Genomic DNA, 16,482 nt, shown 5'->3' with positions numbered 1-16,482 from the left:
CGCTGAGGAAGGAACTCCTTTTGAGGGGCAACAATGATTTTTGGAGAAAAATAAATCTGGGTCAATGGGAACTAAAAATATCAAACCTCTGACCTAATGCTTTTGTAAAAGAATAAAAGAGAATCATAAGCTTGAAATAAACAGGCAGTCCAAGAAAAATGAGAGGCTGCCTCAGTTTCTCACCGACACTGCCCACCCCTTCAGGTTGAATCCCTGGCTGCTGGAGCTGGACTCTGGCAGAGAAGTTCAAGGAAGACTGAAAGGGAAGGAAGGGAAGCAAGCTCTCTGCCCACATTTGTGAAAGAATGAATCTCAACTCCAGCTAGTGTGACAGTGTCAAGCCTCAGTTTCTTGACCTGTAAAATGGGGTGATCACAATAGCACTATCTGGAAGGAAAAGAGTAGCTGCTATAGTTTCTGGGCATTCCTGAACCCTAGCTGAGAAAGTCGGGGACCAATGGCTGGATCTGGGCCTGTCCTCCGGATCTGCCTCCTTGTCCCCATCTCACCCACCCTAGGTAGCCCGCAGGGACCAATGGCAGCATGCGTGGGGGGAGTGCCTGCCCAGTCCTGTCCTCTAAATGGTGCTGGAAGCAGGCGCTGGCTGCCTCCCAAGGAGAGAGCTGAGAAGGTCGGCCAAGCAGGGAAGAAACAAGCAGGGGTGGGATAGGCAAGGGGGCAGAGGAAGGGGGAGCTTCGAGAGAGGGTTCCAAGGCAGAAGCCCACATGGGCACAATGCAATCACAGCAGGCCCCATGAGCCTGCAGAACCAGAAGCCCCAAGGGGAGGTCCTCTGTCTTGGCCTCACTGTCGGTGTCCGCCTCCTGCCTGAGCTTCTGGGAGCCCACGACGGAGCAGCCAAAGCCTGAGGATCTGTGAGCAGCTCCAGGTCAGCCAGGGAACAAGGTGGTGAGCAGTGAGAACAGCACTAGCCCTCACTAGATCAGCTGGAGGGCTTTAGGGTCTCTAGGTGAGCATTTAGGGTTAGGGTTGCAAATAAAGGACTCTGTGGAGCTTCCTGTGGAAGGATGGGGACCTGGTGTGTGGATTTTTTAATCTTCCCTGGGCAGCTGGGGTGTTATTGAGACGAAACTCACAAGATTTGGAGATTCGGATTTGGGATTAGTTGGGTCCCTGGAATATACCTTTAAGACTGAGACAGGGGTTGGATTCCCTCACAACTCACGTCTCAGTCGGTGAAGAATCTTTCTGTAGTGCAGGAGGCCTGGGTTCAATTCCTAGGTCGAGAAGATCCCCTGGAGAAGGAAATGGCAACCCACTCCAGTATTCTTGCCTGGAGAATCCCATGGACAGAGGAGCTTGGCAGGCTACAGTCCATGGGGTTCCAAAGAGTCGGACACGACTGAGCGACTAAACCACCACCCACGGGTTGGATATTCTGGGACCCCTAGGCTGTGAGTTTAGGGCTCCTCAGTTTCCTGGAACGTGTGTTTAAAACCGAAGAGGCGTTAGGGATTGGATTTAGAACAACCTGGGCCAAAACCCAGTACAGGTAGGCCCTGAGTATAAACTGGGACTTTATAGTCCCCGGGCGGTTAGAATTCAGTTTGCCATCTAGGGCTTGGGCCGGGAGAGCCGGGGAGCCACGCCTCTTGGCTGAGGGACACACAGTTTTCTAATTACCAGGCTGGGAGGGGAGCTGGGAGCCTGGGGAAATTTGGTCTTGGAGACAACAGCCGTCCTTGCCAGGACGTTCTAGCCCCCGGGTCTCGTTGGCAGTCGTCACTCTGGCCAGAAACCCCTCTCTATGGTCCTGGTCTCCGGTACGGGGCGGGCCTCGGCTGTGCCGCAGGGGGGCTCTAAATCGGGTCGGAAGAGAGCTTGTCTGGGAGGGCAGGTGGCGCGGGGCCTAGGGTGCTAGGTGGGCCCGGGGGGTGGTGACTGCCAAAGCCTGAGGGCGGGGTCGGTAGCCGGGGTGGAACTCAGGCCTGCGAACACCCGCTAAGCCCAGGGGCGGGGCTTGAGCCCAAGGGCGGGGCCTGACTCAGAGTGGGGCGGGGCCATGGGACAACCTAGGGGCCGAACCTGGTTTAGAGGGGGCGGGGCTCTGGAACAGTGCCTGGAGTTTACGGGCGCTGCCAGAGGCCCAACCTGGGGGTGGGGCCAAGCGAGTGGCGGAGGCGGGTAGAGGTGGGACCTAGAGGAAAGCACGGGACCAGGGTCTGTGGTGGGGCCAAGGTGGAGCCTAGGCTTGTGGGTAAGTCGTTAAGGTGGAGCTTGGGTTCGGGGTACGGCCGCTCAATCGAGGCATGGGGCGGGGCTCGCCAGTGACTGACGGAACAGAGACTGTGTCGGGGGCGTGGAGATACGCTAATGATTGGCAGAAAAGCCTGGGCCGGGCTTGAAGCAGGGAGGTCTGGGACGGGGCGGAGCCTGTCCGAGACCAGTCCAATCCCAGACATCGGGGCGGGGCCTGGCTCGAAGCGGGAGCGGAGCTCGGTCTGGGGGCGGGGTTGGGTCGGTCGTGAGGCGGGGCCCGGCTGCCCGCGGCCTCAGAGCTCTCCGCCTCCCCAGGATGCGGGCTCCAGGTGCAGGTTCGGCTTCGGTGGCCTCTCTGGTGCTGTTATGGTTGCTCGGACTGCCATGGACCTGGAGCACGGCGGCGGCTCTCGGCGTGTACGTGGGCGGCGGCGGCTGGCGTTTCCTGCGCATCGTCTGCAAAACCGCGAGGCGGGACCTCTTGTGAGTGCAGCCCGGGCCTGATCCAGGGGCTGGGGTCGGGGGCGGGCTGAGTGTCCACGGGGGTCCAAGAGAGGGGGTCTGCAAGGGCGGCGTGAAGACAGGGGGAGAGGTTTTGGAGGCTGGGAGGCGGGGTTTGGGTGAGGGCGGGGCTAGGGGCGGTGCTGGAACGGAAAAGAGTGGATTGGGGACTCTGAGGGCACCTGCAGGGGACAACTTGAGGGTCTTTGGAGGGAGATGAGTAGGTTTCAATGCCCTTGAGACTGAGTGGGTGACTTCAGGGAGCTGGACGACAGCTTGGGGGTATTAGGAGTGCGAGTAGGTCTTCCGGAGAGATGACACTGATGGAGGGGGAGCTGTGCGTTTTAGGGGGGCGGGGGTCTTTATGAGGCTTTGGTAACTGGAGGACTGGGGACTCTTCAGGGACTCTGGTAGGTCCCTATGGGGCTGTCGGGAACTTTCTCGGAGAAGATGAAAGGGCTTCCTGGGGAATGTATAAAGGGTTTTTAGGGTCTTTGAAGGGTGTTTGTCTATTTAGGGCCATTTACAGATTTTTCTGTAGTTAGAATGCTGTTTGAGAGTTTGAGATCTGTGCGTGATTTTGGGGGTTGTTCACTCCAGTACTCTTGCCTGGAGAATCCCATGGACGGAGAAGCCTGGTGGGCTGCAGTCCATGGGGTCGCTAGGAGTCAGACTTCCCTTTCACTTTTCACTTTAATGCATTGGAGAAGGAAGTGGCAACCCACTCCAGTGTTCTTGCCTGGAGAATCCCAGGGACGGAAGAGCCTGGTGGGCTGCCGTCTATGGGGTCGCACAGAGTCGGGCACGACTGAAGCGACTTAGCAGCAGCAGCAAGGCCTGCCGAGAGGTTGCTGTGTATTCCAAGGCTTGCTTAGAGGTCTCTGGTGACTGACTATCTCTAGGGAGGGTTCGCAGGGATCCTTGGAAGGTCTCTGAGCTGTCTCTGAGGGCCTTGCTCTGAGAAGCTGTTGGGAGTCCTTCTGGGGTAACATAAATATTTCTGGGCATTCCACTGGAGCAAGTCTTAGGAATAGCCTCCATGTGGAAGTCCGTGAACACTTGCTATGGGTCTGCCAGTCTTGGTGCCCATGAGAAGATGGGAGGACTAACCCATTGTAAAGATAAACTGAGTTTCTGTGAGCAACAGGGATGGTGTGGAGTTGGAAAAAGTTCCTCTGCTAGCTGACTAGTTCTGAATTCTTTAGAACCCACCCTTTCCTTTCTACACCCTGGTCCCTGTCCCTGGTTTTCTGACATGCAGCTCAGACTGTGCTCTCTGCTCACACATTTTCCACGACCTCTACCTGCTGCAGTAGAAAAGACTTAGTCCCCAGCTGTGTCCTTGGGGTTCTGCCATTCTGTTGCCTGCCCACTTGCCACTCCACACATCTCCATAGGGCCCCCAGATCAACTTGCCTTGTCAGGCTGAGGCTGCTTCCTCTGCCTGGAACATGTACGTGTGCATGCTCTGTCGCTTCGTGATGTCTGACTCTTTGCGACCCCCAGGGCTGTAGCCCACCAGGCTCCTCTGTCCATGGGAGTCTCCAGGCAAGAATACTGGAGTGGGTTGCCATTTCCTTCTCCAGGGAATCTTACTGACCCAGGGATCAAGCCCAAGTCTCCTGTGTATGGAGGATTCTTTAGCACTGAGACACCTGGGAAGCCCACGGGCCCTCTTTTTTCTTTTTTTTTCACCTGCTGATGCCTTATGATGTTGCCTCCCTCAGAGGAACCTTTGCTGAATTTTCCTGGGCAGCACTCTCCCACGGCTCCTTGTTGCTCTAAGAATCTAGACCAAGTGAGCTTTCTGACCTTGTCCCCAACCTCCTGTCCTTTTCTTTGTCACTCTTCCCACTAAACTGGCCTCTGTGCCGTTCCTAAACACGCTCCTATTTATTCAAGCCCCAAGGCCTTTGCACTTGCTGTTCCCTTTGCCCAGATCACGGTTCCCTTGCTCTTTATTTTCATCATGGGTTAAATGTCACCTCCTCAGACAGCCCTCCCCTGACCCTGTGTCTCTGTAGACCCTCCTGCCTTCTTGCTTTCTAGAATAGCCAAGACTGACGCAGGGCTCCCTCTGTGTGAGGCACCCTGGGAGTCATGGCTTTTTCAAGTCCTCCCAGCCACCCTGGGAGGTCTGTACTGTCTTGTCCCATTTTACAGATGAGCAGATTGAGGCACAGCATGGTTTGGTCACTTGCCCAAGGTCACACAGCTGGCCGATACCAGGGGCAAGATTTGAACCCCGACAGTGTGGCTCCAGAACTTGACTTGTAACCACGAGCAGCATCAGTCACTTATAATTGTCTTGTGTGTCTGCCTTCTTGCCTTTCAATTTTGGGGTCTCTTTTCCCCCTCAGACTAAACTGTGGGCCTGGTGGGAGCAGGCGGCACAGACTGTGCCCCTGTGGCCCTGGCCTCCTCCCATCAGTGTGGCACCCAGCAAGTGCACAGGATATATTTTTTGGCTGATGGACCTTTCCCCACCTCCTTCCTTGGACTTGCCTAGGCCCCAGCTCTGCTCCATGGAGCAGGGGCTATCCATGCCCAGGCCTGTCTCCCCTGGAACAGGGTAGGAGCTGAGTCCACTCTGAATCCCCAACACAGAGCTTGGCACACTTTCTGTAAGGAGGCAGCCTGGAAGATGGTTGCACCTTCTGGTCTTCATAGCTTTGTATGATCCCTTTCCTTTGAGTGTGGGCTGGACCTAGTGATTCACTTCTTTTTTTTTAGTTCACAAATGTTTATTGCTGAAAGCTTTTGAAAGAAAAGATAAGATTTCCTTAAACCTGGAAAAACAAAACATAAAAGAACCAGCAATGTTTTAAACAAAAAATCATAAAAATTATAATCATCTTCATCAGTTCATTCAGTCCTACGCAATTAGTTTTTGACCTTCATCTTTTGTTAGCAGTTTATGAATCTACTTTTTCTTTGGAGTACTATCAATCCTTACCCAGTTGATGTTATGATCTGAAAATTACCGTAAACTTGTATCCTAGAGTACTTGTCAGAATTCTTTTTAGAAATTTCTCTGAAGAAGGAACACTCTTGTAGGAACTCTTTAGGAAAAGCCTCAGAGTAAAGCAATAACTGTCCGTAAATGTCAAAAGACTTAAAATGCCATAGCTAAAGACCTGATTAGAGTTCATTACAGTGTAGTTGACAGGGAAATTTGGTTATTTCTATGATACATAGCACTGTAAGACAATAACTAGAGTTATGACTGATAATATCAGTTATTATATTATTATTATAAATAGAATATCACTATATGTATTATAATGTTTTATCGCAACATTACCAGAATTGATGCTTTTGAACTGTGGTGTTGGAGAAGACTCTTGAGAGTCCCTTGGACTGCAAGGAGATCCAACCAGTCCATTCTAAAGGAGATCAGTCCTGGGTGTTCATTGGAAGGACTGATGCTAAAGCTGAAACTCCAATACTTTGGCCATCTCATGGGAAGAGTTGACTCATTGGAAGAGACCGTGATGCTGGGAGGGATTGGGGGCAGGAGGAGAAGGGGACGACAGAGGATGAGATGGCTGGATGGCATCAAGAGTTTGGGTGAACTCCGGGAGTTGGTGATGGACAAGGAGGCCTGTTGTTCTGTGATTCATGGGGTCACAAAGAGTCAGACACGACTGAGCAACTGAACTAAACTGAACATATATTATATTTCTAGGAACATGATATAATTTTTAAAATACTTATATACCTATATAAATACAATATAAAGAAAGCTTAGTATTTTTACTTCTTAATGCTTCTTCACATGTAACTTAACATATCAAATAAGTCTAATTAGTTTAACATCTATATTTTTGTGAGAAGAGAGAACAAATCTTTTGTAATATGCTAGGGGCCCTCTAAAAAAAATCCCAAAGTTAGTTTGAGGTCAAAAAGACTTCTTTGAGAATTTCATCTTGGGGAAGGTTTTAAAAAAATATTAAAAGGTTTAAAAACACTTGGTCACATAGGGTCATAGGACGCTGTGAAACAATACTTACGTATTTAACCAAAGTGGCTAAGATTTTACAGGCAAATATAGGTTGCATAGCTAGTGATTCACTTCTGATGAACAGAATATAGCAGAAGCGATAGGATATTATTTCCGAGATTAGGTCATCAAAGACTGTGGCTTCCATCTGGGGTGCTCATTTGTGGGTCCCTTACATGGCAGTCAGTAAGGCAGCTCTCTGGAGAGTTTCACATGAGTGAACTTGGAAGTGAATTCTTTCCCAGTGAAACCTTGAGATGACCACAGGCCCAGCCAACACCTTGATTTACAAGAGAGCCAGAGCCAGACCACACAGCTAAGATGCTCCTGAATTCCTGAAACTGTGAGACGATGAATGTTTGTTATTTCCAGTCGGTAACTTTGGGTGTAATTTGTTACACAGCAATAGCTAACCAATGCAGCTTGTCATAATACCAGTGTTCTGGTGTCCTCACAATCTTGTAAGGAAGGAATGCTTACTAATCCCATTGGATTGTTGATGAACCAAAGCAAACAAATAAGGCAGGTCATTTGCCTAAAAATGCATAGCCAGGGAGGGGCAGGGCTCTAGAGGCTGTTCTTAGTTGCTGTGTTGTGCTGCAGTAGTGGTGGAGGCTGGCTGCATTTAGATCTGAGGTTCAAAAATATTTAAGCACCCTGCCCCAGTTCTTCCAGCTCTCCTCTATTTTCATCATGAAATCTGATCACATTCATCCTTGTTTATTTCTTCCTGCCCTGGTGCCCTGGAGCTCAGGGTGGAAAACAGGATGGGGCAAAAGGAACAGAGGGACAAGAAGAAGTCTCAGGAAGGGTCCAAAGGCAGACAGTGGCCTCTTTGTCCCCAGAGTGGGGGTGGCTTGTGCTGCTGCCAGGCAGGGCGGCACAGGCATGTGGCTGGAGCCCAGCGCCGAAGTCCACTGCCCGCCCGTGGGTGTGCTCCGGAGAGGGCTGTGAATGCTCGGGTAACGTGAGCATGAGCCCCTGCGGCCTCAGCTCGCATTTCTTTGCTATGTTGTCTATGGACAGGAAGCATCCTTGCGGGGGCTGTTTCCTATGGTTCTGACCCTTAGTGCTAACCCTCTCCCCATGGCTGTAACACTAGTATCCCTTCATGGGGTTTTGGGGGTACCCTATTGAATTCATCCATGGGAAGCTCTTAGAGGAGAGCTGGGCACAAAGTAGGTGCTCAGACTTGTTGGCACTGATTGCCTTCAGGCAGCAGTGGGTACCTCAGTGGTTAGGAGCTTGGTGGCTGGAGCCAGAGTAGCTAGCCTGTGAAATTTCACCCTCTGGGTCTCCGCTCCTTCGTCTGTAAGAGTGCACTGTGTACAGCACCTCTCCTTCAAGAAAACGTGGCTTGAGTACCTGCTGTGTGCAGCGTGGGCGCTTGGTCTGCCACGTGGTGCACATTGAATGTTGCCCTCAAGCTTCGGGGCAAGCTTGGGCAGGAGCAAAGGGACCCTGCCAGGGGGCCTGGGGCTGGGTTGTTCTGTCCTGTCCTTGTTGTGTGACCTTGGGTATGTTAATTCACCTTTCTGAGCCCCCACCTCATCCACCATCTGGCATGGGGATTTTAGAACTGTACTTTGAAGGCTGGCTATAAGGTCAGTTCAATAAACACTGAGGTCGCTCATCGGAGCAACTCTATTTATTAGTTGAATGGTCAAGGTGTCAGGATTTGACCAGGGAGTTGAGTGTATAAACAGCTAACTTTTGACATTTTACATTTTCAGTTAGTTTTTTGTAGCAATTAATACATAACAGGTACAAAATTCAGATGTTAGAGAGAGGTTTGCAGTGAATGTTGCCCTCTCTGGACTGCCTGCAGCCCTGCAGTTCCCCTCCTCAGAAATGTCTTATGTCTCTTTGCCAAGATATAGTTATGTAGGGGCTTCCCTGGTGGTCAAGTGGCTAAGACTCCATGCTCCCAATGCAGGGGGCCTGGATTTCATCCCTGGTCAGGGAACTAGATCCTACATGCTTCAGCTAAGAGTTCATAGGCCACAACTAAAGAACCTGCTTGCTGCAAACAAAACCTGGCGCAGCCAAACAAATACATATTTTGAAAAAGAAATATATGCAGACCTTTTGTTCTTTTTGAAAAATATTTGGCCACACCCCACGACTTGTGGGACCTTTGTTCCTCAACCCAGGGTCAAACCCATGCCCCCTGCCTTGGAAGGCAGAGTCTTAATCACTGAACTGCCGGGGAAGTCCCAGACCTCTTGTTCTTGGTGCTCACGAGTGGCCACACATCCATCATCATTTTCTTCACCGCGTGCTTTTTTTCTTCTCTCCACTTAACACTTGAAAGTTTTCCTTTTGTTAAAGTCATGCAAGGTTCAAGATGAAAGATTCTAAGCCATCTACCTCAAGTGGCAGCTGCCTGCTCAACCTTGACCCACATTTTCTCTTCTCTATCAGGAGTGATTCTTACCTCTTGTTTGAATCTCCAAATGGCTTATGTGACAGTATCTGCATTTTTTCACTTTGAGAGCTCGTCTGTGCTCTCCCTCTATGGAAGATGAGGATTCAGCACCCCTTTATCCCCCTGTCCTCATTTTCTTTCTGTCCCTGTGCATGTTGTACACATACCCACCCCCTATACATACCTAGACATGTTTTTCCATTCCTTCATTGTCCCAATATTATCACAGTAGATTCTCATCATCTGTTCTACAGAATTGCTGCAAACATTGCATTAGCAAATACAGAACCATTGTTCCTAGGGAAAATACAGGGTTAGGTTCCTGAGAGCCTCTGATCACAACATTTCCATCAACCAGTCAATACATAATCTTGTTTTATGCATGTTCTATTTAAAGACACCTCCTATATATTGTTTATTTATTACAACTGAACTCACTGCCAACAACATTATAACTCATGCCTGAATAAAACTTTCTAATATGCACATCTTCTCCAAAAGGCACATCCCAGCCTTCTTGTACTTAGGAACCCTAGACATCATTTCAGCATTATGCGTAGGACCCATTTTAAACAGAAAAATCACCAACAAAAAGCAAAAAGCTTATAAAAACTGTGGTGTACGTGGTGTTTCAGTTCAATTCAGTCGCTCAGTCGTGTCCGACTCTTTGCGACCGCATGAACCGCAGCACGCCAGGCCTCCCTGTCCATCACCAACTCCCAGAGTCCACCCAAACCCATGTCCATCGAGTTGGTGATGCCATCCAACCATCTCATCCTCTGTCATCCCCTTCTTCTCCTGCCCTCAATCTTCCCCAGCATCAGGGTCTTTTCAAATGAGTCAGCTCTCCGCATCAGGTGGCCGAAGTATTAGAGTTTCAGCTTCAACATCAGTCCCTCCATTGAACACCCAGCACTGATCTCCTTTAGGATGGACTGGTTGGATCTCCTTGCCATAAGGGTGGTGTCATCTGCATATCTGAGGTTATTGATATTTCTCCCGGCAATCTTGATTCCAGCCTGTGCTTCCTCCAGCCCAGCGTTTCTCATGATGTACTCTGCATATAAGTTAAATTAGTAGACTGCCAAAAGGATGTTTGTTTTTAATATAAGCTAAACAACTTTATGTATTTTCTCTGGAGTTATTGATTGCCTTTGTATTTGTTAGTTTTCTGTGTATCTATCTCTACTTCAAGCTCAAACTCCACACATTTGTCTCTCTCTCTTCTTATGTTTATAGTATCAGATGGGCTTTCAATTTTACCTTTTTGGAGAAATCTCTGTTCTAGTCTCCAATCTGTCCAAACTGTGCAAATTGCCCTTTCCACCTGGGGTGTCACCATCACCCCAGCCCTGCTCCTAGCCATCCTCCTGAAGATCAGCATCACTTTGACGTGGGCTGGATACCCGGTTTCCTGGGTTCCTGGTAGTCCTCCTCTTTGGTTTATTCTTTCAATTAGTTGGAGCATGTCTTTATTAGTTTTGGGAGAAATGATGCATGGGAATTTAAGTTTTTGAGACCCTCCATATATGAAAATATTTTCACCCTCCCACTTGACTGATGGTCTGGGTATAGACTTCTAGTTTCGATATTATTTTCCTTCAAAATTGAAGGCATTTCTTATTTTCTTCTCACATCATGGTTATTACTGATCAAGTCTAAAACCCTCTGGTTCCTGATCCTTTGTGGTAGCCTGCTTTTTTGTTTTTCTTTCTGGCAGCTTGTGGGATCTTTTCAAGATAGTGGGCTATTTCCATTCATTGTATGATCTGTTGGTGGGGTTTCAGGTCAAGGAAGTTTTTTTAATCCTGTGATTGGTGATTTCCTCACCTTTCCTTCCTTTGTCCTTCTTTGAACTCCTGTTATAGAGTGCCTGGAACAATGTCTAGCTTGATAACTATTTGTTGAATATGATGTTGGATCTTCTGGACTGATGCTATAATTGTCTTATCTTTTCTCTTTTATTTTCCATCTCTGTCTTTTTATTCTACTTTCTATGATATTTCTTCAAGTTACTTATAACCCTTCTATTAATGTTTAATTTATACTCTCACGTTAAAAATTTTTATTATGATTATATTTGTTCAAATTAATGAACTTTTTTATTGATTTTTTAATTATGTTTTTTCTCTTTTACAAAGACTTCATTTTTTACTGTCAGTTATAGGTTTACAGAAATTGAGCAGAAAGTATTATATACTCCCTCCCTATCCCCTGCAGTCTTCTCTATTTTTAAGACCTTGTGTTAGTATAGTACACTTGTCACAACTGATAAGTCATTATTGATACATTACTATTACTATTTACTAAATCTATATTTTTCACTTGGGTCATGTTGTATGTTGTATATTCATGGTGCCCTCACATTTAAATTTTTCACTTTCTTTTTTTTTCTTCATTCCCTGAAAGCTTTTTTTTTTTTTTAATAGAATTCTTATTTCATGGATGCAGTAAATCTTCTCACATCTTCAGGAATATTAATGACTATTAATGACTTTATTAGTTTTTTTCCTCTTTGCATGATCTTTTTTTTCCTCAAAGCTTCTCTTCTTTGATTAGTTTAGTCTCCATCACCCCTGTTAGAGGAGCCCCCCAGGAGTCTGGTGGTCTTCAGTCATAAAGCCAATCAGAAGCTCTCAGCATGAGTGTGCATAAGGGGCGAGGGGTCTTGTCAGCTGAGCTTCACAATGAGGGTCACCTGGCAGGTGGTGCTTTGGGGAAACCGCAGGGCAGTGTCCTTGGGTCTTACCTCTGGGCCTGGTCACGTCTTCCCATAGGAAGCTCTTCTGGTCTTCTGCCTGGGGTAGAGACCCCACCAGCAGCGTCCCAGGAATGCAGAGGGGGAAGAGGGCTGGAAGCTCAGTATCTGGCAGGTGAACGTTAACACCCATTTGCAGGAAGGTGTCCCCCCCAGAAACCATCCTGTAGTTGGATGTTCAGTCTCCTCCTGGGTGGCAAAGGGGCCACTTTCTTTTTAAATTTTATTTATCCATTATTTTCGGCTGTGCTGGGTCTTCCTTGCTGTGTGGACTTCTCTCTAGCTGTAGCAGGCGGGGGCTGCTCTCTAGCTGCAGTGTGCGGGCTTCTCACTGCGGCGGCTTCCCTTGTTGCAGAGCGCAGGCTCTAGGGCATGGGCTCAGCAGTTGTGGCTCCCGGGCTCTAGAGCACGAGCTCAGCAGTTGCACACAGGGGCTTAGTTGTTCCTTGGCACATGGGCATCTTCCTGGACCAGGGATCGAACCCCTGTCTCCTGCACTGGCAGGCAGATTCTTTACCACTGAGCCACCAGGGAAGCCCTGATTGAGATACTGACGTATAATACTCTTGGTTTCAGGTGGGCAACATAATGATTTGCTATTTGCATAAAGGTTTCCCCTGCTATACAAAAATAGAGCATTCCTATGAAACCGTTCATAAGCCAAAATGATGTAATGCAAAGAAGCAATTACCTTAGGATGCATCTTGCTAATAGATGCACAAAAGAAATTGAGATAAAAGTCAGGTGCTCACAGAGTTCAAAGCTACAGTGGCTTGATACTGGGATGCCAAGTGTATTTAGTTCCAGGGTAAGGGGCTTGGCGGTGCCTCTCTTGCTCCTTTGGGTTCATGCTGCCCCATAACAGCTCCCTGGAAAACAAACACTGAAGGCTGTTTTCACATTTTGCCTTTTACCGTAAAAGTCAAAGTCCTCTTTGGATTTCTTATGGTTAGCAAAAACAGGTACTCATTTAGGTCTTTCGCATAAGTGAAGAGGCATTAAAGTGAATTTTTGAGAAGTAGAGTGCATTATGTATATTATGAAACGATTATATTATATATATTGTATCTTGTATATTATGAAATTATTAGCCATAGTAAATCTAGTTAACATCCATTACCATACAAAGTGAGAAAAATTTTTTTTCTTCTGATAAGAACTTCTAAGATTTACTCTCTTAGCAACTTTCAAATATGCAATGAGGTATTATTAACTATAGTTGCTACCTTGTCCATGCATCCTCATGACATTTATTTCACAGAGGGAGATTCTTAATTTTATCTTACTTTTTGGCCATGCCATGTGGTATGTGGGATCTTAGTTCCCTGACCTAGAATGGAACCCGTACCCCCTGCATTGGAAGCACAGAGTCTTAACCATCGGACCTCCAAGGAAGTCCCAGAAGGGGTTTCTTAAACAGATTTCTGCCAATTCTGCAGCCCAGGATTCTTCTTTCTCCTACCTTCTACAGCCCCCACCTCTTATCTGCTGTTTCCCAGCTTTTCAAAGTGAGGTGACTTGGTCTCTATGCCCATCTTACCAGTCCTTGTGAGTACACACTTTAAAAAAAAAAATCCCTTTAGGGACTTTCCTGGTGGTCCAGTGGTTAAGACCTCAAACTTCCATTGCAGTGGGCACGAGTTCAGCCCCCGATCAGGGAACTAAGAGCCCCAATGCTGTGTGGAGCAGCCACAAATAAAACAAAAAACTAAAACAAAAAAATAAACCCCTTACTAGCTGTTCGGGGGGATGCAGGGAGGTGTGATGATCAGTCAGCGTCTGGGCGCTCAGTCAGCTGCCTTTGCTAGGAGATCAGCACTGACTTTTCCCATTTACTGTCAGGGTCCTTCCTCATTCCTCGCAGTGGGGGTGCCTTTCTCGTGTGCAGCTTTCTGTTGTAACTTCGAGCTGATGTTCATCTAATCCCTCACCTACTGCAGGATATTTGGATCCCTTCCTATCTTCTGCTCAGAGCTTCCTGGCTGGCTCAGTAGTAAAGAATCCACCTGCCAATGCGGGACCCGCAGGAGACCCAGGTTCGGTCCTTGGGCCAGGAAGATCCCCTGGAAAAGGGGATGGCATTCCGGTTCTTGTCAGGATAATCCCATGGACAGAGGCCCCTGGTGGGCTATAGTCCAGTGGGTCACAAAGAGTCGGACATGAACTGAGCACACACATCCATCCATCTTCTGCTCATTGGAAGCTAAAAATGAATAATGCGCTGTCATTTCCCCCACGTGACTTTGATGTGCCAAAATCAATCCATGAGTTAGTGGGGCGATTCAGAGCCATGAGAGATATTCCTGACCCCGTGCTCTCTCTACCCCGTCTCTGCTTCACTCTCTCTTCTCCGCTATGGGCCTTTGCTCTCTTTCAAATCTGCCAATCTCCTTTCTGCCTCCAGGTCTTTGCACTCGTGGAGCCCTCCATCTGGAATTCTTTCCCTCAAGCTTAACCTATGGCTGATTCCTTCTTATCCTTCAGAGTTCAGTGCAAATGTTGCTTCTTCAGGCAAGGCTCCCCATCCCCGTGGGTGAAATCTGGTCCTGGTTGTGCCTGATCACATCATCTTGTTTGCTTTTTATCTTAGGAAACATATAAAACTATAATGGTTTTTGTTTGCTTTCTCCTTGATTATTAACTGTAGACCCAGAAGAGTCGGACACGACTGAACGACTTCACTTTCACTTTTCACTCTCATGCACTGGAGAAGGAAATGGCAACCCACTCCAGTGTTCTTGCCTGGAGAATCCCAGGGACGGGGGAGCCTGGTGGGCTGCCGTCTCTGGGGTCGCACAGAGTCGGACACGACTGAAGCGACTTAGCAGCAGCAGTGCAGCAGCGTGGTGGCAGAGATCACACCTGCCTTGGTCACCTGTGTGTCCCTGTTCCCGTCATGACGTCCAGCAGGTCGCAGTCCTTCATGGAGGTGTGCTGCACGTGTGGATCAACTCCTCCAGGGAGGCGTTCTCTGTGAGGAGGCTTCAGCTGCAAATAGTGGGAATCCCGATGAGAAGCGGCATCAGTAGTAAAGCACATTTATAGCCACATGCAGTAGGGTACTGGGACATGAGATGGCTTCAGGTTGATCAGTTTGTGTTCAACATGTTCTACTGATCCAGGTTCCTTCTGCCTTTCTGCTGTGGCATCCTTGCTGCAGAGGCTTGGTGTCTCCAGTTGGTTGCCCTCATGGCCTCAGATTGGCTGCTGTGGCTCCAGCCATCACATGCTGACAACTTCTCTGGACAGAAGAAAGGGAATACGGGACCACCATGGCCCATGTTGCAGGGGGTGTGAAAGCAGCTATTGTGATGGCAGGGGGTCTGTGAGTTGGCCACTTATGGAGTCAGAGCCAGATTTCCAGGGCTTTGAACACTGAGCAGAAGAGTCTTATGTTCCCAGGGAATGGTTCTGAGTAGGGAAGCAGCACAGCCAGGCTGACCTGCAAAGAGGAGGATGGTGGCTTGGTGAAGAGGATTTGGGGCAGCCAGGCAGGAAGTGCTCTTGTTCCCAGATAGTGGGAATGGAGACACACATCCCTCTCTCCCCTTGAATGGGGCACAGGGGTGAGAGCAGTAAGGAAGACAACCAAAAGTTGGAGATGAAGCAGTGTGTGTGAGTTTCCTGTGGCTCTCAGAACAAAATAGCACAAACTGGGTGACTTATAACAACAGAAATTTATTTTTGGAGGCTTGCAGTCTGAGTCTTCCCAGGTGGCCCAAGTAGTAAAGAACCCACCTGCCAATATCTCCTACGTAAGAGATGAGGATTCGATTTCTGGGATGGGAAGATCCCCTGGAGAAGGAAATAGCAAACCAATCCAGTATTCTTACCTGGGAAATCCCATGGACAGGGGAGACTGGTGGGCTACAGTCCACGGGGTCACAAAGAGTCAGACACGACTGAAGCGACTTAGCACGCACCCACAAAGTCTGCTTTGAAGAGTGGGCTGGGGGGGTGGCAAGCTGAATTTCATCGTTAGCCCACTGGTAACATTATGTGGAATTGTCTTTAAAAATCAACAAATGAGTCCATTTTTAAACACCCGCCTCCTTTAAAAAAACAATTACAGGGCATTGCAGTATGGTAGTTCAGAGAAAGAATTGTGATCAGCATCAACAAAATGCCATCGGTAAACTCATAAGGGGTTTAAACTTGACTTAAGCTGATCACCTTTGGAGAAGGAAATGGCAATCCACTCCAGTATTCTTGCCTGAAGAATCCCATGGACAGAGGAACCTTGCCGGCTACAGTCCATGGGGTCACAAGAGTCGGACACGACTGAGTGACTTTCACTTCACTACTTCACAAAGTCTGAAGTCAAGGTGTGGGTAGGGCCTTCTGGAAGCCCCAGGGAGAATCTGTTCCATGCCTCTCTCCTAGCGTCTAGTGGCTTCCAGCAATCCTTGGCATTCCTTGGCTTGTGGTTGCCTCCCTCAGTCCATCTCTGCCTCCACCTTCACGTGGCCTTTTTCTCTGTGGTTGTGTCTCCTCCTCTGCCTCTCAGAAGGACACTGGTCGTTGGATTGAGCTGTGCTTAGTCGCTCAGTCATGTCTGACTCTTTGCAACTC

At 48.3% G+C, this 16,482-nt stretch overlaps 1 protein-coding gene across 4 annotated transcripts in view; it reads left to right on the top strand.

Moving 5' to 3' along the window:
• Nucleotides 1-606: 606 nt before the first annotated feature.
• SLC27A1 (solute carrier family 27 member 1) overlaps nt 607-16,482 on the top strand; it is a 39,263-nt gene continuing 23,387 nt past the window's right edge. Inside the window, exons 1-2 of one of the 4 annotated variants that reach the window (XM_069590652.1) lie at nt 607-889; nt 2,536-2,703. In XM_069590652.1, the coding sequence (XP_069446753.1) occupies nt 2,537-2,703 (167 nt within the window). In that variant the 5' untranslated portion in view covers nt 607-889; nt 2,536. Of the gene's footprint in view, nt 971-1,674; nt 1,785-2,048; nt 2,219-2,535; nt 2,704-16,482 lie in introns of those variants that run through there. The other 3 variants (XM_069590654.1, XM_069590656.1, XM_069590653.1) reach the window with 3 other exon arrangements.

The sequence above is a fragment of the Ovis canadensis genome, chromosome 5 (assembly GCF_042477335.2).
Source record: "Ovis canadensis isolate MfBH-ARS-UI-01 breed Bighorn chromosome 5, ARS-UI_OviCan_v2, whole genome shotgun sequence".
Lineage (NCBI taxonomy): Eukaryota > Metazoa > Chordata > Mammalia > Artiodactyla > Bovidae > Ovis > Ovis canadensis.
This window is presented reverse-complemented; position numbering and strand designations above follow the sequence as displayed.